Below are 24,646 nucleotides of genomic sequence, written 5' to 3'. Positions count from 1 at the left end.
TCCTCCCAGCTGTAGTGCTTACACACACAAGTGATTTGCTTCCCCAACAGGATTTTTGTTTTTGAATGAGATTTGGGGTTTGTGTTAGCAAATACTCAAAACTGTAAGTTGCAATTGGTGTCTCCTGTCTGAAAGCTTTTATTTCTGTGTGCTGCTGATTGTGAGCAGTACTCTGCTCTGCACATTCACGCTTCTCTGGCAGGCAAGTCTGCCACTAGCGTGCTGCAGCATACCCTTCCAGGCAGAAAGATGAGTAACTGCCCTCCAGGGTTCGAACAGGGCTGCGTAAGAGCAAGAGAAGAGGACAACAATGTGCAGAAACCAACTGCATATATTGGAAAAGAGCTGAAAAGCTTCACTGCAAACTTTTTCCCTAAATACTGATCTAGACTACAAAGACAGCAAGTGTTCATTTTCTCATAATGCCTTCGTTCTTATTAACAATCAGACTTTTTTTTTTTTTTAAAAAAGGAGGTCGGTGAGACTTAAGGTTGCGCGAGACATACTTTGATCTGCACCCTGATGAGTGAACATTCCCCTTTGCTGCTAGCCCAACTAATGAAGGGATAAAATTAGCTTTTATCCCTGGCACTTTCTTTAGCAAAAAAACATGCACTAATCAGCTGTCCTCACTAATCAGTCGTCTGGCTAATGACCTTTTGCCTTAAAACACTAAAATTTCTGAATGATGTGAAGAAAAAAAAACCAACACAGACTGGCCCCTCTTTGTGGGTCTTAAATCTATCATCTGGAACTGGAGACTGGAAGGTTAAATGGCAAATCTGTATCCTGACTTGGTGATAAATCTATAATCAAAAGGCACAAGCCTTGACACCTCAAGATGTACTTCATTACTACACAACTAAATGATTTTTTGCCATTAAAAAAAAAACTAGAAGCAGATGAAAAAATTGCTTAACTCCCTCACATTTTGCCTGTGGATAAATCCATTCCACATCTGTGTTCAAGTGTCAGTTAATTTCTTACTTTTTTATTAATGCCTGAGCAGGAATTCAGAAGTCGAAAACATTTGCCTTTTTTTCCCTGTACAACTTCAGGGGACTGTAGCTGGGGAAGAAAGTGACAAAACTACCCTGCTTGCACACTTGTGAACAAGTGAATCCTTAAAAACAACAAAACAAACAATAACAACAGCAGCAATAAACTTTCCAATCACCCCCCAAATTCTCATTGTATGAGGCACAGTCCTTTCTCCTCTTAACACTACACTTCAACATTGTTTCAAAAAAAAAAAAAAAAAAAAAGTCTTTGAGGCCTGTTTCATTTTCCTTCTCTGCTTTCTTTAATGAGGCTTTTTTTCTTCGTGTATGAAGGGGGTGGAGCAAATGCAGCACTGGATCGTTGAGAAGTATTAGCAACAGATGATATATCCTGTTGAAGTTGCTTTGCATTGGCCTGTGCTAATTTTGAGCTGCCATGCAACTGCTCCCTGCTTTTAACTTGAGACAGAAAAACACATTTACCTCAACTCTTTACTTCAACAAAGGAACCGGCTCCGGGAACAATGCAATGTGACAAATAAAATGACACTCAATTTGACAGCCTCAACAGCCTTCCAACCTTGCTCCCCGAAACAAATTTGCAGCAAATACTCACGGTAGTGAGGATCCATGTAACCATTTCTGGGGTCCATAGTAAACAATGTCCCACGATAAGGTACAGAAGGTTCAGGAAGGTGCGATATAGATCCATGGATCTCCTTCTTTATTAATGAGGCCCTTTCCTCGCTAGATGTTGAAGGCTCTTCACTGATCTTGCTGAGGCCTTGCCCACCTTGTGGCTGCATTGTGATTGCGTTCCTTCTCTCTCTGTGATAGGTCTGTCCAGGACTTTCATCCTCTGGAAAAAAATACCAAAGAAGAGAGAGAGAGAGAGAGAGAGAGCAGAAAGAGAGACTTTTAGTCCATTTTTAGCAATTAAAATGGAAAGTTTTCCCTGCCACCACCATCACTCGAAATGCCAGGGCACAAGTTAGTGGCCGTCGGCGCATGCCTGGCTGTGAGGGATGCTGTGGGTACAGGCCAAGCACACCAGCCCGCTCAGCGCCGCCAGCTCTGGGGCGGTAGATCATCGTCACCCATGCACTGATGCATTTACCAGCGGGGCTATCAATCCTGCAAGAACAGACACGGACTTGCTGTGTTTTTGTTTTTGTTTTTCCCTCACCAGGACAAGGAGACTGGAAGTTTTGCCTGCCTGACGGGGAGGAAGAAAACAATTTGTCACGAACAGCAGAAGATGAACCCCACTAGCTGAGCCTAAATCAAACCTCACCACCCACTGCTGCTCTGCAGCACTGCTCCAGTCCTCCATAGGCTTGCTTTCGTGAGAGGCCAGAGCCTTAAAGAAAGGTTGTTAGTGATGAGAGGCAAGGTGGGAAACAAAGTAATGGTAAAATTGCCCAAAATCCAGCACCAGCAGCATAAGGCAGGCACAAGTGGGGACAACTGCTCCAGCAGTGCCACCAAAGGGACACGTGTGGAGAACTGTGCAGCACACACCCTTTTTCTTTTCTCCCATATCCACAAATTTAAAAAAAATCTTAATGAAAAAGGGGGAAAATGAAAGAGTGAGGAGGGTGGAGCCCTAGCCCCAGTCTGGATGATCCCCTAGGCCTATGGCACCGCTTGTGTGCATTTCAGTATGGGAAGGCAGAAGTATCTGCAGGCCTCCGCTCCACATGTCCGTCAGGCCATGGCTCTTCACCTGCTGGTCTCCAACGTCCCCCTCTGAGGCCTTTTTGCCTGCTGCGAAGGGCCCTAAGGCCTCCTGACGATGCATCTACTGGCTGCCTTGCCTCGCAGCTGGGCGTTTCACCAAGCCTGGGCTCCACGTGAGCTGTAACCCCTGTGGGCCGCGCACACCCTCTGAAAACCACACCAAGGGGCTCTGCTCCTCAGAAGCCACATGTGGCTTCCCAGGTATATTTTACATGTACCAGAAGAGTTTTCTTAGCTGCACAAATATCTACTATAAATGCCTCCCATAGTTGTATTATTGTTTCATTACAACACAGACATTTCTCTAATCTAGTGCATAACTGCTGGCTGGATTCTGGCAGATGCCCATGTTCAAGGTACAACCTTGCTCAATAAACCACCGTTCATGTGTGGGTGTACACCAACGTGTCTTGAAGAAGTACTTAAAATATTCTTAGCATCAAAAGTTGTTCGAAAGTATACGAGGAACCTCAGATTAAACACTGGGTGCAAAAAAGGTAACTGGAAAGGAAAAGAAAATACCCTTAGGAAATAAACACAGCTCGGGTACACACACTTATTCTACAACCCACAGGCAAAGTAGGGTTGTTTACAACAGTGCCAAGATTTCACCTCAGTTGTCAGTGGCCAGAATATTTGAGGTCAGGGCCACATTTTTACTTATGACTTGCCGGGCTGCGCCCATTCAAACAGCAAAGGCACCAGCAGGCAATTCACCATGAGACTACTCTCACAAGTTTGCCACCAGCGTAACTCAACCTATTTGCTTTCATATAAATTAGATTACAAACAGGCTCCATGCGTATTAGATACCCGGAGTTGAATTTGGGGCATTATACGTACAAACTAGCTATGCCATTACTTTTAATGCCGTGCTCTCCAGGCATTTCCCTGCCCCCTCTCCTCCGAAGTAGGGACAACAACAAAACCCAGCAGTGTAGCCTATTGAGCGCTTAATTATTTTTCTATCTCCAGGTATTACAGCAAGCAGGGTCTGCTGACTTATCAGCGTCTTCCAGGGACTGAATTCTTTTAACAGCCAGCGGTAATTCTCCATACAGAGCGCTTCCCGGATTGGTCTGAGGAGAAAGAGTTAATAGAAACAGACAACAACACTGTAGAGTTTAAACCCTTTGCCCTTTTCTATTTTTTATTAATATGCACAGGCACTGGTCCCTGCTCTGGATTAGCAGGGTTTAAGGTTTCCACTTTTTACACCAAAGCTGTTTTTACTTAGAGGACTGCAAAAGGGAGTCTAAAACTTTAAAACTTATATGAGGTTTTTAGAAAACTGCTAGTATAACTGAAAAATAAAAAATAAATCACCCCAACCAAAGTCATATTTTCCATCACGTTTCTCTCTAGCTGGAGTCTTTTGTGTTAAATTTCAACCTAGAGTGAACTTTCACTGATGAGATGTAAACTCTTGTAAAAATAGGGGATTACACTCTATTTGAAATCCTGACAGACCCTTAAGCAGAGCAAGCTAACCTGTGCTACCACGGTATGGAAAGCAGCGAGCCAAAGTGATTTGCGTGGCTGTATAATCAATCTGAGGATCAGATAGGATTTCAGGTCTTTTACTCTTCCATATAAAGATAATATTTGTTAAAACTGCCATCCTGGAATACAAGAAGCTCATGCCTGTTTGCAGGCTTCAGTTTTATTCTTTCCTTCTCAAAATATGCATGTGTCATGAATCAAGGTACAGGGGACTGGTATGGAATGGTTTTTTAAACTGCTGAATGAAATTCAAAACCTACTTTCACTAACTTTGAAACTAAAGGGAAAATGTGTTTTGCTTTAATAAGCTTTCCCTTTTTTTCTGGTTCCTCAAGAAAAAAAAAAGTAAAGAAAAAAGAAAAATAATATTTTTCCTCTGTATCAACCATCTCGTTCCATCATGAAATTAATGCCGCTTGCTGTTAAAGTCAAGCAGTTTTGTATGCTGCCCACAATATAAAACTTCATGCAGATTTTTTTTTAAAAAGTAAACATGGTGTTTTTGCAATAATATGGAATTTCAACAGACAAACATTTTGCTAAGCATTTACTTCCCACTCCACCCCGCAGAGCTGCTTTTGATAGGGGACAGATGAGGGGGCTTGACAATCACTGCACTCCGAAACACAAACAGCCGAGAGGTTTGGAAAAGCCTCCTGCACACTGAGGGGGAAACCTCCTGCAATAATTCTGCCCAGTCTCCCAACAGCAGTAAAGCCACTTCAGTGAGCCAAAAAGCAGAACTGTCTAATCTTGTTCTGTTTCAGCTGAATTGTTCAATAAAGTTTAAGAGTGAGTGCAGACAAGCTGCACTGGGCCAAATTATTGACAGAAACATACTGTCCACCATGGCAACAAGTGGGACTCTACAGCAAAAATGTAAGCAAACAGCCCACTGCTCCGGCAGCATCTGCCAAAGGTTCCTGACAGCCAAACACATAATGACTGTTATTCTTCTTCTCACGTTTTAGGAATAGCCTGCTTTAGGGTCAAAAGAAACATCTGATTTACTAAAATGTTGCAGAGAGAAATTACAGTCAATGGGACTGATTCTCCCTCATCTCCACCTGCTTCCTACTGGTAGGAGTCCACTGACTTCCGCACCATTTGTCCTGCCTTCTGCAGGTAGAAGAGACAGACTGGGGTGGGGGCAGACAGTAATCAGGCCTCCAAAGCAATCTGCATAAGCCTCTCTTTCTTCATGTATGCCCTGCGAGCTAGGAGCCAGAGACACGTGTTACAGGCGCCCAGTCTGGAATGACTGCATTAATTCAAGATTCTCCCATCCACTGAGAAATACCCGATTTAGTCCGGCTATTATGATCTGAAGCGGTTTTCATTAGAAGTGTTTAGCACCAAGGAGCATTTACCTCATTTAATCAACAACAACAAAAAAAGCTCACACTGGACAGTGTCTGAACAAACGCACTTCTAGCTGTTCAGCTAATTTACTCAGCAAATTAAAAACCGGGGCAATCAACAATCAAACACAAAACTCCATTAAACTTTCTTTCCTTGTTAACCTTTTTTCTTTTTATCACTGTTCCACAGACGTCAAGACACAAAGTCAATGCTTTTTATTTTAAACCTCAGAGAATCAGCAACTGTAAAAAAAAAAAAAAAAAAAGTTGAAATCTACTTGCTATACCGCGCTAAATATCACTCTCAAGACACTTTAAAGATACCCCGGCTTAAACGAGATACCGCCGGTCCGGTTAAATCTGTTCCTGCATCAAGTTCACCACCACCTTTCTGCATGCAACTCGCAGGTAGTGTTACTGCCGCACGAGCAATCTGCCAGCACACTTCACCTGGGTAAGAGAAGAGACAACGTACTTACAACGCAGTCCAAAAGACCCTGGCTTACACGCACTCCAAGCTCTTCTCTTGACCAAAATTCTCTGGCTACCAGGCTGTGGACATTCCTCCCTCTCTTTTTCTCTCTCTCTCCCCCTTTCTCCCCCTCTTGCTGTCTCCCTCCCTCTCTCTCAGAGGCAGTGCTTCTCCCATTAGAAGAATTAAAAGTGGTTGGTGCCATGCTAAATTTAACAAGCTCATTAGTATTCTTCCTGTGTGCTTCCTAGTGAACTCTCCCTATTCAAGCAGCTCTCTCTAGCTGAGGGGTCAGGCGGCTAATCATTAAATCAAACTAATGTCACCCTATCACAATCGGCCTAAGAGAAGGAGGGTTTATTATTTCAGTTTATGCTAAATAAACGGTTTTACAAATGGTCTCCAAGCAAGGTCAACAGCAGCTTCAATTACAAGACAAACTTAACAAGAGTTGCTATAAACCAAGTGCTCCATGTTGACCTAAGCACAAGCTCAGCTCCGCATATTGCCACTAGCAGGATTGTACAGGAATGCATATTGTAAAATAAAGGAGAGGGTAATCTTTTCTTTGCCAGAATTTGTGACTGCACAGAGACTGCTCATTCACCTCTCCCCAACCAGCTTGCTGCTCAGCTCAATTCACCCCACACAAAGGCTGAAGACCAGACCTCAATGGACCGAGTGAAACATGTTCAAAACTAGGCTCTCTATTGTGACTGAATTTCTTAACATCTTTTCAAAAAGCGGAGAATGCCTTGAGGCTAAAGGAAGAAACAGGCTAATGGTGAATTGGGAATACTGAGCAAATTTCAGAGCCCTTTCCTCCTAGCTTTTGAGGTTGAAAGCAAGCTCTTTCCTTTCAAGTTTCAAAGTCCTTTTTCCTCCCGCAGTGTCACAGAAGGATTTGAAAAGAAGGTAATTGTGCTCACAGTCCCCCTGATCAGAGCTTACGTCCTATTTCTGGTATTTCGGAATACTTCTTGCAATAATGGTGCATATAGCTCAATCCCTTAACCGTCCTGCACTCTGCAATTGCTCATTAAATGAACAATTGCTGGTATAAAATGCCTTTTATGTTCAAGGTCTGGATATAAGATAAGCATTCTAGTACTCTAAATTTGGTTTACTAAGGAAACTCTCCATCATTAAATTACAAAACTGAAGTCAGAATATCAGCCTTTCCCAGAAAAGTAGCATTTTAGGTTGCTGTGAACCAGAAGGCAGGGGGGAGGGGGATGCAAAAAAGATTGACTACTTAAATTCTTAACAGAACAGGTATCTAGTTAGAAAGCAATTTCCCTCACGTTTAAAAAGATCTAAGTTTTTGAGACCTGGTATTTTCTTTCTTAGAATAATATAGTAGAGCAATTGCCAAGCTCATTAGGACATGGGTATCTGCAGCTTCTTGAATACATCCATTGATCACTACTTTCTGGCCACCTTAAGAGCAAAGCAGAAGGAAATGCATCTGTAGGATTGTGCCTGCCTTTAAAAGCCTGTGTTTTAACAAAAGTTTTGTTTTGGGTGGGTACAGTAGTTTAAATTGAGCACCCTTGGTCCCACGTTTGTTATTTTCCTGCATTTGGAGCAACTGCACATGAAGTACGCACTCTGGAAAGGCTAACACAGATATGAAGTACAATGCTCATAATTGCTTTTAAAAATAGAGTCCAACCATACGAGAGGCTACAAAATCTGTTAGATAACAAGTGCAGTACTTACCTTCTTTGCAATGCTTAAGCATACCTTATACAAGACTTTTGTGATTATAAATAGCATATATTATCTGAGCTCACCACTGAAAATGTATAGATTTATACTCCCGTTCGTAATGGATTTTCAGCTTAGTTATTTTTCCATTACCATATGTATAGTATTTTCCAGAAACTGATTTGTGACCTTTGGAATACAAATGCACAGCTCTTTTCTCTGAATTTTTGTTTGTTTCAAGAAACCTGATACATTCTTTTGTTTTTAAACAAAAACTTTAACTTTCACTCTAAGAAAAGTGATTTATCAGCAAGACTAAGTAGAACTGCCTATGGACCCAACCCGGAAAAATACTTACATAATACTTCCAGCCCCTGCTATTTTATACAAGTGATATGTATACTCATTCTAGCTGCACATACAGCACAACTCAATTCAGTCCTTTTCTGAAAGCAAGAGGAAGCCAGAACATAGTGCATCAACGCAGTTTCTATGACTTCCAAAACTGAGCCTGATCCTGCACTCTTCTGGATCAGTTGCAGAGCTCCCGCTGACCTAAATGGACAACAAGATCGGGCCTTTACACAGCTAATGCTGCTCCACCACTACCTTAGTGATGCGTTTCTACCACCTTAACCATGGCTCGCAGAGTTTTCCAGCCGTGCACATAACTGCTGGGGAAGTTGCTAACTGTGCAAAGCAGCTTAGAATTCAGTTAAACTTTTTCAGACTTCTAGATGTGAGAAAGGCTTGTTATCAGACCTTGATTACCCAGATGAATTTACACTGCTTCTTGCTCCCCCAACTCTTCTCCAATAAAACCACGTAGCTCAAGTAAAACGGATAAATATGCAACTACATAAAAGAAAATCACCTTTATAATTTTATACAACCAAGCATTTACTGGATATAACTGGGAGTCTGTTTCTCCAAACCCTAGCATCAGATCTATAGACAGATGCCAAAATCTCATTCAAAATGAAAAGTCCTACTTAAGGAACACAGGGCTACCTATACTCACCAAGGCACGGGGACTGTGGAAACCTCTTTGTCAGTCCTAGGATTCTCCCCCTCAAAACGCTGACAAGGAGGGCAGAAGGCAGGGCTGGGCTGCTTTGCCCCTGACCGCAACATCTTGCCAAGCAAGGCAACAATATTTTGCAGAGCATGGGAAGAAAAAAAAAAAAAAAAGCAACATCTGGGAATGTGTGTTTACTGACCTGATACTCAAGCCATCCCACTAACTTCAGTGACCGTGGATCAAGCTGCTGAAGTTGTCTGCTGAACCAGACTCCCGCAGTATCCTGTTAGCCAAGTTTGCATACAGTCGCTCAAATGAGCATCCAGCCAGTCTGTACATAGAATCTGAGCCTCTGAAACATGGAGCCCCAGCCTGCTGGTCTGCAAGCCTCGGTGGAGCTAACAGAGGCACCAATCCTCAGCAACTTGCATGGTCAGACCCCCAAAGAAATGGGAGCCTCCTTTCTCCACAAACTGTCTCCCAGCCTATTTCCACCCAGGCTTTAAAATAACAAAAACAAACAATTTAAACCAAAACAGCTGAAAGCCATTTTCTCCCTTCCCAAATTCAGTGCTACGTGTTTCTCCCATTACAGACAGTGGATTATTGCAGTGATACTTAACACCGCTCGTGAGCGCAGCCCCCGATGCTCTGGTTTAGGTGTTAGTGACGACATCGGCTGCTGCGGAAGAAACACTAAACCCCGCACCCAGGTATCGAGCAGGTGGTGAGCTTTTAGGTTTACCTTCGTGGGGCCTACAAGGCCAAATCCTGCTTGCTTTACTCACACGGTAATCCCAGGGATTCGGTGAAACTACTTATGCAAATAGAGCAAGAGGGACTCAGGTCCAGCATCAGAACTGCTCAGGCTATTGGTATGAATGGTCTGCAAGTGGAAAATGTCTTGGAGATGTTTGTTAACGTGATAAAAGCTGTATCACTAGCTTGATGAGAAAGGGACTCTTCATAGTAAAAACCACTCTGTAGTTCCAGCAGACGTGAAAAAAGAAAACATTAATACAGGAATAGAAGACATTCGAAGCAAGAATTAACTGGCAAAATTAACAGTTAGATGTATCGTTTCTCATTGTAAATTCACAGGACCAGAAAGTAGGCAAAAGCATTTCTCCTTCTCGGTAGAGTACATTCAGTGTTTTGATTTTGATACTTAAGGACTGAGAAACTCACACTAAGAAAGAAATAAAAAAAAAAAAGGACCTCTTGCAAAAACAACCTGAGTTTTTCATTTCCCCTTTTATAAAGTGTTCCATGTACAAAATTCAGTGAAGCCGGCAAGTTACTGTGTAACAGCCCCAAACTCTTTGCTCCACGTCTGCTGATCAGGGCTGAAATCAAGCTCAGCACTTCCAGAATATCTCTGGGACTACTGCTCCACTCTGACATCTAGCCTCTTCAAAGAATCAGGGTCTCAGATAGAGAGAAAAATGACTGCAGACATCAGGATCTGACTACTGGCAACCATTTCTCATTGGGGAAAAGCTCCTCAGCCTCTTGCAAGAGACTCCAAAGCATCCTGATTTGAAAATGTTATGAAGTTCCTTCCATTAGCCAGTTATTAGACTTAGTCACTGCTTACTTTGAGCGGGCTAATTAGTTACATCAAAGGCACTACAATAAATTCCCAGGAGGGTTTTAGGGGGGGGGAAATGTATTTCTCAACAATCTAATAGTGCATTTATGCCTATCTGAGGGTAACTGCATCGTTTCACTCGTAGACACTGGGGGACATATTCTGTGGTGCTGTCACTTTCTACCAAGCCAGCAGCAACACCGGGCCTTAAAGCTGTTTTACAAAGCCATTTGTAGCCTGACGTAAATTAGATTAGCCATGCTTAGAAGCCAGGAGAAAAAAAAAATGTGACAGAGGAGATACAACCCCCCCTTTGGTACACCATCTCCATTTCTAACACCTACAGACCATACACCTCCACAGCAACAGAATATAAAAGTTATTGTAATTCACGTTTTGCATACAAAGTTAATATTTCTTTCCTTTTTTTCCTCATATGGGTTCAAACTGCTAAATGCAATCCTTATCCAGTCACTAAGAAGTTTGTAACAACCCAGAGCCATGACAACCCTTCAGTTTAGATTGCAGATATTACCTATTTCCTTGCAAAATTTATTTATTTATTGCTGCATCCTTTTACACAGTTGCAGTAAGAGTCAGTGTTTCCACAATATCCCTGTACTTCTGGCCTCTGAAGCATACCAGCTGTTTAAAAATATGTTATAGGTTACTCTGCCCTGATTTGCAGTAGCTGCAATTGCAGTTGAGAACAATGACTTCGTCAAGGTCTCAGGGCAAGATTAAAATGATATATACATTTTTTTGTGTGCAGAGGTATACACATACCTATAGATACATATACAGGTATACACACTTACATGTGTACTAATGCACACACAAATTCAGCCACACCCTACATTTCATAAAATCCAGCTGATTCTAGATGAAGCTCTGGATGATACATGGATGTTGTTGCACAAGCATACACACAGGCATGGTGGCTACCTGAACACAGAAATGACATTTTCACAACCCTCATCAGAAGTTTAAATTATTCAGGAGGGGAAGAATGCTGAACAAAAAAATCAAGAATTATAGCTAAGGATATAAAAACAAAGAAAAAACCTCCCCAGAGAACACTGAAGTCCTGTAAACCAAAGGATCTGAATATGCTTTGAATGTTCTTCTGGTCATTAGTCCATTAGTTAAAAATTGCAGAGCTACTAATGCACAGAAATTGTCATATACTCCTTTTATCTACACTGTTTCTCCCCAAGAATCTGGTATCCTTGAGAAAACCACAAACCTGAAACCATCTCTTTACCTATCAGATAGGTGCAGTAAGTATAAAAGTTCACAGACTGCCTTCCCTGCCTATACCATGGAGGTACCTCCCTCCTTTCAATAACAGCCTGTCCTTATAACTTAAAAAATGATGAACCTTCCCAGAGGCCAACCTCCTTCTCCTCATACCATTCACTTTCTTCTGTTTTCTCCATCGTGGAGGATGCACAAGTTGTGGCAGAGATGCGTGCTGCCATACTACCCCACAGAGTTATGGTCTTCAAATCCCAGTCACCAAAAATACTACCACCAGCTGAAAATAAAAAGATGGAGCCCCAAGGACCGGTGCATGTTGACTAGACAAAAAGGGATAGAGATCGCTTTGTAGGTAAAAAATTACACTAATCATTCATGTTTTCTGTTGAGTTCTAGAGATGAACAGAACGTTTTTTGAGATTTCACTTTTTTGACTACATCTGCCTCTATCTTTCTAACCTTAATGTTCTGTAACAGATTTTAGACACTGGGATATTTCTGCAAGCTTTTAACAATCTAATTTCATTTATTTAAATGCTTGTAGTTATTTAAGTGCTTGTAACTATCTTAAGCAATATTCTATTTTTCCATTTATTATCATGCCATGAACACCTGAAATCAGACAGCTAAGTTAGAATAATAGTCATACCTTCAGAACATTTCAGAACATTTTTTAGTAAAATGTCACCCTCTCTTCCTATTACACTAGCCATGGCAGGTTAAGATTTCTTAACTTATTAATTATGTTTTGGTGGCTTCATCCATGCACAATCTGGCAAAAGGGGATTTCTTTGTTTCCTTATTATTGTTGGCCACTTAGATTTTCAGGCAAAACTCATTTCATACAAAAATAACAAACTAAGTTTCATTCCCTCCTCCCCACCCCCCACCAAAATAAACACAGTTTTTATGGGTTAGAGGCTGGAAAAGAAGGGAACCACCCGAAAACTTAATTCACTTTGACTATTTTGAGTTGCCATCCCTGGAGGTCTTCAATAAACATGTAGATGTAGAACCTAGTAGCATGGTTTAGTGGTGCACTTTAGTACTAGATTAAAGGTTGGCCTAGATGATCTTAGAGGCCTTTTCCAACCCGAGTGATTCTATGATTTACAAACAAGCAAAAAAGACCCCACTGTCTCCTGCCCAGGGGTATCATCACCTCTATGTACTGAGAAATAATGTGGAACTGTAGCCAGTAAGGATTCATTCCAATTGAGAACGTATTCCAACAAGAAAATTGGATTTTATTGAAAAGAGCCTATTAAAAAAGAAGTGGGAGGGAAGAAAAAAAAAGAGGGGGAAGGACTGAAAAAAAAAGGGGGGGGGGGGGGGGACGGCCTCTTAAATTTACCACAGACTTTTTCTCAATACAGGAGAATCAGCACTAGCAGTCATGACTGAACCTTCAGTTCTCATGCAAGTAAAATTTTCATGGGAGAATTCACATTGGACTCTGGGTTTGAATATCTTTCTGTTCTTCAGATCTCTCCCTGGTCTTCCATAAGTCACTTCCTTTCTCACAACTTTGTCTTCTTCACCCACCAAATTGATAAAATGCTGATTGACATAAGAGAAATAGTATTCCTACACAGCAAATAGTCACGAGAAACATGGAAAGATACAAAGTCCATTTCATACAAAAAGATCCAGTTAGATCTGAAGGCAGAATATACTGAAGAGTCAGCGCAAAGCTGTCTTACATCATGCTGTATATGAAATGTTCCAATTCTGCAAAACATAGCATGACTCCCACTTCTATTACGTAAAATGGGTGTCCACAATTTACATAACTTGTCCACAAATACAGAACTGTTGACTAAGTACTTACCACATCCCTCTACAGAGAAAAAAAAATATGAGGAAAAAAAATCAGAAAACAATAAAAAGTCAACCTTTCAAATGTTCTTTGCCCTGACTCTGACTTCATATTTACAGTATCCACCTCTCCTGCCTGTTGTACCATTAGCAGAGAAATCTTGCCAGAGACAGTGTACCCCTCTACACATCTACACCAACTTAAGTTCTGAATGATGGCTTAACCTTCCTGAAAAACTGAGTAATAAAAATGGACTTCATCTACCAGTGTTCTCCAGCCTGCTAAATATTCAAAGATTATTTTTGTTTCTTTCAAAATAGTAGTTTTCTTTCTTCCCCAGTACAGGACATAAGGTCCATCTTGCCAGCACCAATAATAAGGGTTTTTTTGCCCCCTTTATGGAGCAACTATTGTCTTTTGGAACTAAATACAGATATATTTCATATCAAACTGCCAACCTTTCAGATTAATTTCAGATTAATTATAATATTTTCATTTTAATCTCATTGTTTGGACCTGTTTTACTACAAGTCTTGTAAAAGCAAAAATAGCAAAAGATAATCCATAACCTAAACACCTAATGTTATTTCTAATGTTACTCATGGCATCATCAACTGTGCCACAGCCATTTTTTTGTTTTAAGGCAAAAAAACTTGCAGAGGATATCCTATAAAATGCAATTAGTCTTTTTAGATGTACCAGAATTGTAACATCATAACAGGCTAGATGTAAAGAAGAAATTCCCATTAGAAAATCCCATTTTTCATGGCAAAAAGATTGACAGTCCACAGTCTTCTCATAGCAGAATACATATGTGGCTTGCTTGTTGCAACTCCCTTCTTAAAACTAAAAAAAAAAATCCAGAGCAGTAAGGTTACCACTGTCAGCTTCACTGAACTGCATACTTCCCTTTCTTTCGGGTCTTATCTTCAAAAATCACGGAAACAAAGATGTAAACTTGGACATTAAAGAGTGTTAACATCAAAGTACATGCACTACTTTTGATATTAACCCAAGCCTTGAACCAGCAATCTAACAGACACAAATCAGCGGTGTCTATATAATTTCAGAAACTGTTGAACTGAGCTCTCTTCTGTGGCCTGCATTTGCTCACTGGCTTTTCAAAGCATAGTATCAGTATGTTTTTACAACTAGCTGCCTATCAAGCAAGCAGCAGGAATGCAATTCATCTCTCCAAACACATGAAGCCTTCCATTTGTTTCTTTTTATCTAATACATTTTGAAATTTTAAATTCTCCATCCAGAGCAATTCCCTCTCACTAGGGCAAACTGTTGTTTGTATCCCATACAAACAAGGGCTACAAAAAATACAACCCTTCGGTTTACATAAAAAGTGCCATATATCATCTCAGACACTTTATGTAGAGATGTTCGGCCTTTACTCAGAGTTGTCCCATCATGAACCCACCAGAGACAAACTCACAAGAATCCATTGGGCAGAGGAATAGTAAGAGACCTGTGAGAAAGCATCCTGCATGAAACCAGAAGCCCCAGGGAAGCTTTCAGGTTTTTTCCACTCCAAGACTCAATCCTGATCACTGAGAGACCTGCTGATGTTAGTGAAGCTTATGAGCCAATGGGGCCTATTTTCAAGTGAGCCTGAGATAATTTACAATTCTGTGTCAAAACAAGGTGAAACTTGCCATTTTACTGGGAAATTCTGGGAAATTAAGTTTTGAAAGACAGTCTCAGAGACAGAGCTTGTTGAAGCCTCAAATTAAAGTGGAAAAAAAAAACACACAAATGCCTAAAGAAATTATGTAAACAGATGCCACTAACGTATACTTCATCCTGTCATGTCTGACTCTGCATTCACAACAGCATGTTACTACCCGGTTCTCTTCTCAGCACTCAATTTCAAATGCCCTCATTGAAAGAGTTACACATTTTAACCAGACTGGAGACATGGAGCTTAGTAATGGATCAGAACAGATATTCTCTCTTAATCCTCACTATTTCCTGCAAAGACTTGAATTTTTGTCAGTGTTCAGACACTCCACCTTGCTTTCCAAGACAACTCCAATGCCATCTTCATAACTTTGATTCAAATTTGTCTGGGCCTGCATTTACAGCCATGACCTTACAGCAGAGTAGTTAATGTGCAAGCTAACTCCTGCAGTGAAGGTAGCACAGAAAATGCAGTTGGCCAACACTTCATTTTCCCCACGCTGTAACTTACCAGCTTACTTCATACTGCAATCTACCTTTGTCTGCAAAGTCTATGCAAAGCCATCAGAACATGTTACCTCTGAAAATATCCTACAAATTTAGCCAAGACAACAGAAGGGCTTCAACCAGCGCAGCTCATGCACCACAGGTTACAAGAATAAAATTCATGGTAAATGGGAAGAACAAAATGAGCTGAGAGAGACACCTGGGTCTGGATTCCTAGCAGCTTTGGTGCCACATTAACATGTTGTATTAACAAGACAAACCCCAGAATATATACTGTGATGCACTAGTGAAATATTGAGTAACACACACAGCTGCACTCACATTCTCCTTCTACACCACTACCTTCTTTACCCTAACCTCCTGAGGAAACTGGGCTAAATAAAACCATTTTTGACTATGAGGCTGGAGTTTCTGTACTAAACAACTGCACGAGAAAAAAAAAAAAAAAAAAAAAAAAAAAAAAAAACAGGTGGAGGAAATGCTGTTACCAGCCCCTCTAACACCAAGTTTGCAGAGATATTTACATTTATCGTACAAGAAAGCATCCAAGGAGCAAGGTGCAATAAATGTCCCATCAGAAGAAAAATCTGTGATCAGAATCAGCACCTTATTAGACATCAGAGAATCAAGACAGAAAGCCGTGCCCTGGAGGAAATCCCCAAGTAAGTCCATTCCCACTCCAAGCTGCTTTTGTGCTGCTAAGGGATGTGACTCAGAAAATTTCCAGAATAAATCTTCCGATTTACAGCACCCCGATGTGCTAAAATTCACGTGCAGTGCTGTGCACTAAGGCACTAACTGAATGATTAAGAGGTCCACATTGTTTGAAAGTAGATGAGTATTCTTCTGAGGACCAGGCAGTTGTCTTCCCAGTTTCAATCAGCCACTGAGAAAGAATGCACAGGAATGCTTTCATACACCCAACTTACCAACCACTCACAAGTATGCAGGCAGGAAGATGGTGACTGACTATACATTGTTTTTGCCAGACTGGCCATAAAACCTGTCACAAACTGGAAATTAGGAAAACTATACATGCACAGTCTTTATGACGTCTAACAACTAAAAATCTGACCCAGGAGTGAACATAGCCATCTTCACTGAAGGGGAGCACAGATGTGGAAATGTTAGACCTTGATAGCAGAAGTTGGGTTTACAGGCAAAAGGGCCTTTTCCTCAACTCCTCCAGAAGACAAAACCACTATTGACTTCAATGGAAGTTACAAGCAGGAAACAACGGCAGGAGTGGGCCCAAAGGAAATAGGGAACAAATTGCACCTTAAACCAATAAAATGTCTACGCCCAGCAAGTTGTCTCATTACTGAAGTAAGTAATTACAGTTTTAATGGAATGTGAGTGGATTTCTAAATCATTAGGCAATGTACACAGAATGTCAACAACATGGCAGAACAGTAGGATACGAGCACTTGGAGGGACAGAGAAAATCAGACAGAACTGCTTAATCACCAAAGACTCAGTCCTGGAACCACTCATCTGAGGAGTACTGTTCAGGAAGATCCATCACATGAGTGCAGCTATCTACATTTGTAGCAGTAAGCCCTTAATTTACCCTCCCTTATCCCAAATTGGAATGTTTTACTTGTAATGACTTGAGAGTAAGTATGTATTTTTGCCACAACTGTCTGTAAAACAAGATTATAACAGTGTTTGCCAAGCTTTGCATATATATGCACACATATGGCTATTTGAACATTAATGTAACAGGAAGGAACATCACTCGAACCTAGCATCAAGCCCTTAAGACATGGCAAAATTAAGGTGGCTTGTGGACCGTCATGTTCATAATATCTATTTCAAGATGCACAAAAAGTTACGTATCGTTTTAATTCTACAGGACCCCTGCTTCATGGGGTGGACAGCATGTGTTTAGTTCTCTTCTCAGAGTTCAACATGTGGCCCCTCTGCTTCATTTAATCCACTTCATTGCAATCCAGCTCTCCAGATAGAATTACTCATTTCCTTCTGGGCTTTCTCTAGTGCTCATCACAATATTACTGGCATGCTTCATGAGCATTAACAGAATGTTTAGGCTCATGGTCTTGTGAGGTAGAGAGATGGTATCATTCATCACATACACAAACTACCCACTTAGTATCCCTAATTGCAGGTACTCAGTTTAAGAACCTGAGAACCCAAGTTTTCAGAGTATTTACCATGATTTTGTGACATAAATAATAATATTTTAGTGTCTTGTATGTAGCTTCATATAGTGTAAACAAACAAACAAAAAAAAAAAAAAAAAAAAAAAAGGAAAGCTGAATGGAATGCAGAATGTGGCAGCCGTAAGAAATGGGTGCTTTCAATTCAACCCACTGACCCCTTTGAAGCAAACAAACAAAATGTCTTGTAGCAGTAGTAAGGTATACCCTAGGACATCTAGGGCAGGAGAACATGGATATCTCACCACAGGTTCACAAACATTTGATGATAACAGCAAATTTTGCATACTGAATTCCACCTTAGCCTTTGAAGAAAGTTGCTCTAGTGAGAACAAACTTTCTGCTTCTTCCACTGAAGCGTACTTCTGCTGCTCCATCTTTCATCTTGTTCTTTTTAACATGCTGCATTGTTCCTATTAATAATCTCCTCATCCCAGTCCTTTTTGCTGCACCCATACTCCTTTCCACAAACCTCTCATCTCAGACTCGTTATTTTAGGCCAACAGATGTTAGCCGCAGTCTCAGCTCTTCATCCTGTTCCTTGTGGGGTGAATCTTCTTGCTCAGTTGTTCCCAACTCCTCTCTCAATGTCGTTTCCAGTCACATACACCAGCCAGCGTGCCCTGCTCCTGATGATTTCCCATGTCTCCCTCCAAGTTCCCGATCTAATCCCACCATACTGAGCTGGGCTCCTTTCATCTGCCTTTTTTTTTTTTTTCCTTCTCATTGGGTATTTTCTGTCATCCCCTTTTCCCCTCTGATGGTTCTCCCATTCTCCAACTTGTATTTAATTAAACAAACTTTCCCCTATTGTTCTTGGCATCAAACTCTGAACTAGCACAGGAATACAGACAGAGGTGGGGGTGTCTTTCATAGGGCATTAGGAACAGTGGGAATCCTGGCTACCTGTTGCCAGTGGGTTCTTCAGTTGCCTTTCTTTTGCTTTACATTGTTAACGCTGCTTTTTCTTTACTGCAGCAAAAGCTTGTAGACTTCAGAATTTCGTTCTTAAGGGAGCATCAGCTGACTGGGGACTGTGTAGTACTTCTAGTGATCACCTGGAGAAGAAAAAGCACATGCTCCCTATCTTGACAAGAACACTTTCTTTTTTTAAAAATCCAGGATCAGCAAAGATTGATGAACTGTACAGTACAATTAATTGTCACTGTTCCCAGATAAGTTATTAAAGCTGTGGAATTATTAAATCACATCCCGTCTTTCTTCTTACATGGTCTGGACAATTTCCATGTCAAGGAAACACAGGTAGAAAGTGGGAGAAAAACTTTAGATTTATTTGCTTGCAGAATTTGACTTCAGATGGCTTTGAAACAGCCCACTGCTGGAAGACAGAATTGTGAAAGAATTGCTGTGAATGAGTACGTGTGTGTGTTTGTAAAGAAGGCAAAGGATAACCTTAGTGATTCATGAAAAATTCCCAGGCATTTGAGTGTAGCTGGTATATGTTTATTTTTCATCATTTGAATTTTAACTTGCATGGCCAAAGTGTTTCATTTCAAAGTTGGGGGAAGTTGTATTTACCATTGAGAGATAATACGTTTTTAAAAACTGCTAGCGTCCCTTAACAGCTAACAAATCTGGAGAGAAAATCAAGCACAGAGCAAAATTGGGACGAGGGAGTTGTTAACAAAAAAAATACTTCTCCCTTCAGCTCTACAAAGAGATCACAGAACAGTTCTTTACTCAAACCAGATTTTAGATGCTTCCTTCCGTGCGCAGTACATATGGCTTGCATATATTTTTTCTTTAAAATGGAGTTACATTTCTTCCTGTTAGTAAACATATCAAGGATTCTATGAGAACTAACAACAACAAAACTTTTCCTGCTTTTAATGTAGATTGAACATGTGTATTTCAAATAGGAAATCATTTCTCTAACCATATGCATGAACAGAATGGCTTCATAAGAGCTAAAAAAGCAGGTAAAAAAGTCTTACATAAAATTGTGAGAATTTGTTCATTTTTATGAAACCAACATTTGAGAAACTCTGTGTCTAGCACAAAAAGTACTTTACAAAGACTATGAATTTAACTTGAGAAGAATACCTGTGTTACCTTTTCCCCTCCAAGCTCCTTACTTTCCTACCTTTCTCCTTATTCCACCTTTTTCTTTTATTCACCACCCCTTTTTTTTCTCACCTTTTTTTCCTCATCAAAAAGTCACTGTTGAGTAAAATATGAAAAGCTAGCATGAGAGCAAATAATTCCTTCCCACTGCCCTATCACCCCTTCTTCTTCCATCCTGAAGGCCAGAAAGTAATCCAGAAATAAAGTCTGTAGCAATTTTAAGCAATGCTAACAAGTCTAATATCACAGGTTTTCATGCTTCCAAAATAACAACATTATCCATCCGCTCCCCCAGCTGGCTCTGAAGGATTTCATTTCCTTCCCAACCTCCTCAGCTTGGTTTCAAATACAACAGTAAATCTGACGATGCATATAAGCAGCTATGCAAAAGTCCAGACTGCTACTAATGCTATTTGTCCATTTTGCATACCGATGCTGAAAACATCAGAAATCTGCATCAAAAAAATGTGCAACAACTACTCCAGAAACTAAAGCATGCAAGTATTAAAGATAAACATAGCTAACGGAAATCCGATAGCGAATGAGAGTTAACAGAGATCTAGAGAGATAGCAGGATCTGGGGACAGCTTATGCAAATATAGGCAAAAGAATGCTATCCACTGTATGAAAACACCAAGATGGGGGTGGGGTGACAGAGCAAAATAGAAACCTTAGCTGATCCCATGGGCTACCAAGCTGCGCACGTGGAACTGGCCTTTAAGGGCAGCACAAACCTGAAATGAAACACAAAAAGGGTGCTGGGGAAGACAAATCTGTAACTGGGCTGGTGTTGGAAATGCTCTACAAATAGACTCCAAAAGCTATGCACGCTAGAGAAAAATATGCCATGGTGATGGCATCCAACATTATGTCGGTGACAACTGTGTACAAACAGAGCAATGAGTTTGGGAACAGTCAAAACAACAACTACAAGCCAGTAATTTTGAACAAAAAGGTTTAACGTATCCACCCAACTCTGACAGGCTAGTTATTTGATACTAATTGGGCTCTGCTAACAGCACGGCAAGAGAGGCTGTAGTGTGGGACTATGGACAGCAGCAATTTATCTAATCTTAACACAGACCTTTGTTATCACAGCTCGGCATCAATATTGTACTGCCCTTTGAAAGCCTCCCACTCCGGTATTTCCACAGTTGCTACTACACCGATCACAATGACTTCTGCCAAAGCATCAAATTTTCCCAGCAAAAGGCACACACTAAATAATGACAAGCCTAAAGCTCTCATTAACAACCCTTACACCCATCCATCCACCCACCCATCCAAGAAAGGAGCACAAAGCACACGGTTCCAGCCTTTGCCCACATTCCCTCTTCCCATGGCCAAGCTGCCCAGACATCACTGCACACAAAAGCATCACAACAGCAGCTTCTTTTCATGGGTACCATATATCTCTTGGCAGGCTACAAACCAAACTATGTTTCTTCCATCTCAGAAGAGATACAAATAAACAATGTCAGTCTTACCAGGCTTGCACACAACTGCACACCACAGACATCATCACTGACTTGACTCTCAGCCTTTTAAATCAGAGGTCTTGTCCATGTAATAAGTATATTTCTTTCAAAATAGATGACCACAAGTATATCTGTGATGGTAACAAAAGCAGCTGAGCAGTGTCCGCACAGCAAGCCATTTGGAAGAGCCCTTACTGGCCAAACCACTTGTGTTTTTCTTGAGCTCAGTTCTGGAAATATCTGAACAGCTATTCCTGTATTGTCCCACATGATATCCTTGTCTCTAAATTGGAAGGACATGGATTTGATGGATGGAGCACAGTGAGTAAGGAATTGTATGGATGGTCACACTCAGAGAGTTGCGGTCAACGGCTCAGTGTCCAAGTGGAGATCAGTGTGGAACCTCATGAAGTTCAGCAAGGCCAAGTACAAGGTCCTACATTTGGGTTGGGACAACCCCAAGCATGAATACAGGCTGGGCCTAGAATGGGTTGAGAGCAACTCTGAGGAGAAGGATTTGGGAATACTGATTGATGAGAAACTCAGCATAAGCCGGAAATAAGCACGCACAGCCCAGAAAGCCAACCTGAGAGAGGTGATTCTCTCCCTCTACTCCACCTTTGCAAAACGCCATCTGGAGCACTGCATTCAGCTCTGGGGCCCCCAGCACAAGAAGGGCATGGACCTGGTGTAGTGAGTCCAGAGGAGGTCCACGAGGATGATCAGAGGGCTAGAGCACCTCTCTTTTGAAGACAGGCTGACGGAGTTGGGGTTGTTCAGCCTGGAGAAGAGAAGGCCCCAGGGAGACCTTAGAGCGGCCTGCCAGTACCTAAAGGGGGTCTACAGGAATGCTGGGAGGGACTTTGTCAGGGAGTACAGTGATAGGACAAGGGGGAATGACTTTAAACTAAAAAAGGGTAGGTTCAGATTAGATATAAAGAAGAAATTCTTTACTCGGAAGGTGGTGAGGCACTGGCACAGGTTGCCCAGAGAAGCTGCGGATGCCCCATCCCTGGAGGTGTTCAAGGCCAGGCTGGATGGATGGGGCTTTGGGCAGCCTGGTCTGGTGGGAGGTGTCCCAGGGGGGTGGAAATGGATGATCTTTTTGTCCCATCCAGTCCAAACCATTCTATGATTCTATGAATAACGGCACTACCATCCAGTAACAGAAAATAGATTTGTGCAGTTCCTAGGCTGCTGGCCTTGATTAGCTCTCAGGATCCAAACCACATCATTGCTTATAAGGTCTTCTTAGAAGTTGTAACTCAGATGGCAAGAGAGGAGGGAGGCAGGGTTCAACAGAGGACTTCTGTAAAGCCCCTAACAGCCATCCCTCATTAGCAGATGAACAATTCTTAGAATCAGAGAGACAAAATTTGAGGAAGAGAAAGTTTGGTGCCACAGCATCCATAAGGACATCGCTTTGAAGTGTTGCTTCTTTGAAGTATGAGTAGTAACTGCAAAAATGTGAAGTTCTTGTGAATGAAATTGAGCAACAAGGATAAAAAAAAAATCAAAATACTCCTTGCATTCCTGAAGCATGCCAATAAGCAAGAAACTACAGCGAGGCTAGAATACATATGATACTCCCTCTCATGATACTGCAACTTGGACCAGCATGGGAACAGCACTTAGAAAGGAAGAGCTTTAACTGGTACTACTCCATGAATTCCCTCTTTTTTCTTCCTGTTATTTCTGCTTCATGTTCTTTCACTTCCTAGCATAGAAAGAGAAAAAGCAAAATAACAATCTGGAGAACATGATTTTAGTGTCATGACTGTCATGTCAGCTGCTCATGGATAGAGAAAGTACACATAGTAATAAAGCTCACTTTAACAGTGAGGGATAAAGATCCATCCTTTCTATCGTAAAATATCAGCACTGAGGATCCCTCATGAATAGCACCATATTCTGCAAGACCTCATAGTTTCCCCAATAAGACAGGGATAGTCGGCTCCAGGGCATATTTCTGTAGGACATTAGCAGCATCATAGAGTCCCCAGAGTTCAGATTTTAGAGTGGTCCACACCAACACGGAGAGGTTACACTATCAGTGGCAGAACTGAAATCGGACCCTAGCAGTTGCAGTTGGTCAGAATCCCACTCAAAACACTCAATATCTGAAGCTCTAGTTGCCACTGCAGTCAAAAATTCTTCATCGTGGCAGTAAAAATTGTATTAAACTAGGCTCATACCTTATGGCAAGCTAAAAAGCAAAAAGAAACATTGGTCCAAATGCAATGCTTTAAGACCAGCATTTACTCTGAATGACCTTGTGTGTTTGATTCTGACACATACTAGTTTGATATACTGGGTCAACGTTAGTTCACAACGGTCTACATTTAAAGTCAACTGCTCTTGCCTCAATTTATATCAAGTCAGATGGAGCTGTTGCATCCAAAATCCAAATGTTTCACTTTATACCTTTCCTGTACAAATTGTCAAAGGCTTTACACTGTTAAGCATCTGGAAAAGTTGATTATGCACCATTAAATCTCTTCTTGCACAGAAGCATATGAGGGTTCAGGGCAGCCATTAACATATGCCAAGGTAAAACAGCATCAACCAGTGAGATCTCCATTTGAAAGAGCATCTTAAGCATTGAAAAACGAAACAAAACACATCTTTTTCTGTTCAATATTACACCTCTTCATTTAACATCTGCGTTGTTAATTCTTTCAGTTACAGAACTCTCCTACCTCCTTGAGTGAAAACAAAATGTGCATCCTTTAAAAGTGGGTATTTTCAGCAAAAATCAGCCTGACACAGTAAGCACCATCCAGGCAACAGCCGAAGGATATATATTTGATTTAGACATGCCAAAGAGCTGCCTCAGAGAATTAAAAAACACAGAAGTATTCACATCCCCAGAAATCATCCATTTCAAAGGGAAATACAGCAGGGAACATACAACTTTTTACAAGGTTGGTCAGAACATAATCATTACATCGACTTAGAATCTAACATGCTAAATGTTTACACAAGATGTCATGACAGCAACTCCAAAAATTACCTGCCCAGAAGAAAATAATTACACGTATCTTGTAGCTGTTCCTAATGCATTCGAGCAGCCTCAAGCAAGCAGGAGCTGTCATTATGTGGCCAGTCAGCAAAGCAGCAGTGAGGGTACAGCTGGTCAGCTGTTCTTCCTGGAAATAATCTGGTATGGACTAACAAAATATTTACAGACCTGTCCATTTAAATACAGCTAACCCATTTAAATACAGCT

General features: G+C 41.1%; 1 protein-coding gene across 6 annotated transcripts in view; it reads right to left on the bottom strand.

The window, feature by feature from the left end:
- GLI3 (GLI family zinc finger 3) overlaps window positions 1-24,646 on the bottom strand; it is a 217,155-nt gene that overhangs the window by 143,604 nt on the left and 48,905 nt on the right. For 4 of the 6 annotated variants that reach the window (XM_035318582.1, XM_035318581.1, XM_035318584.1 and 1 more), the window contains exon 3: window positions 1,618-1,860. In XM_035318582.1, the coding sequence (XP_035174473.1) occupies window positions 1,618-1,860 (243 nt within the window). Of the gene's footprint in view, window positions 1-1,617; window positions 1,861-6,084; window positions 6,185-9,007; window positions 9,263-24,646 lie in introns of those variants that run through there. The other 2 variants (XM_035318585.1, XM_035318586.1) reach the window with 2 other exon arrangements.

Source organism: Oxyura jamaicensis, chromosome 2, assembly GCF_011077185.1.
Source record: "Oxyura jamaicensis isolate SHBP4307 breed ruddy duck chromosome 2, BPBGC_Ojam_1.0, whole genome shotgun sequence".
NCBI classification, from domain to species: domain Eukaryota; kingdom Metazoa; phylum Chordata; class Aves; order Anseriformes; family Anatidae; genus Oxyura; species Oxyura jamaicensis.
The sequence above is the reverse complement of the archived record's forward strand: the minus strand, read 5'-3'. Positions and strand labels throughout refer to the sequence as shown.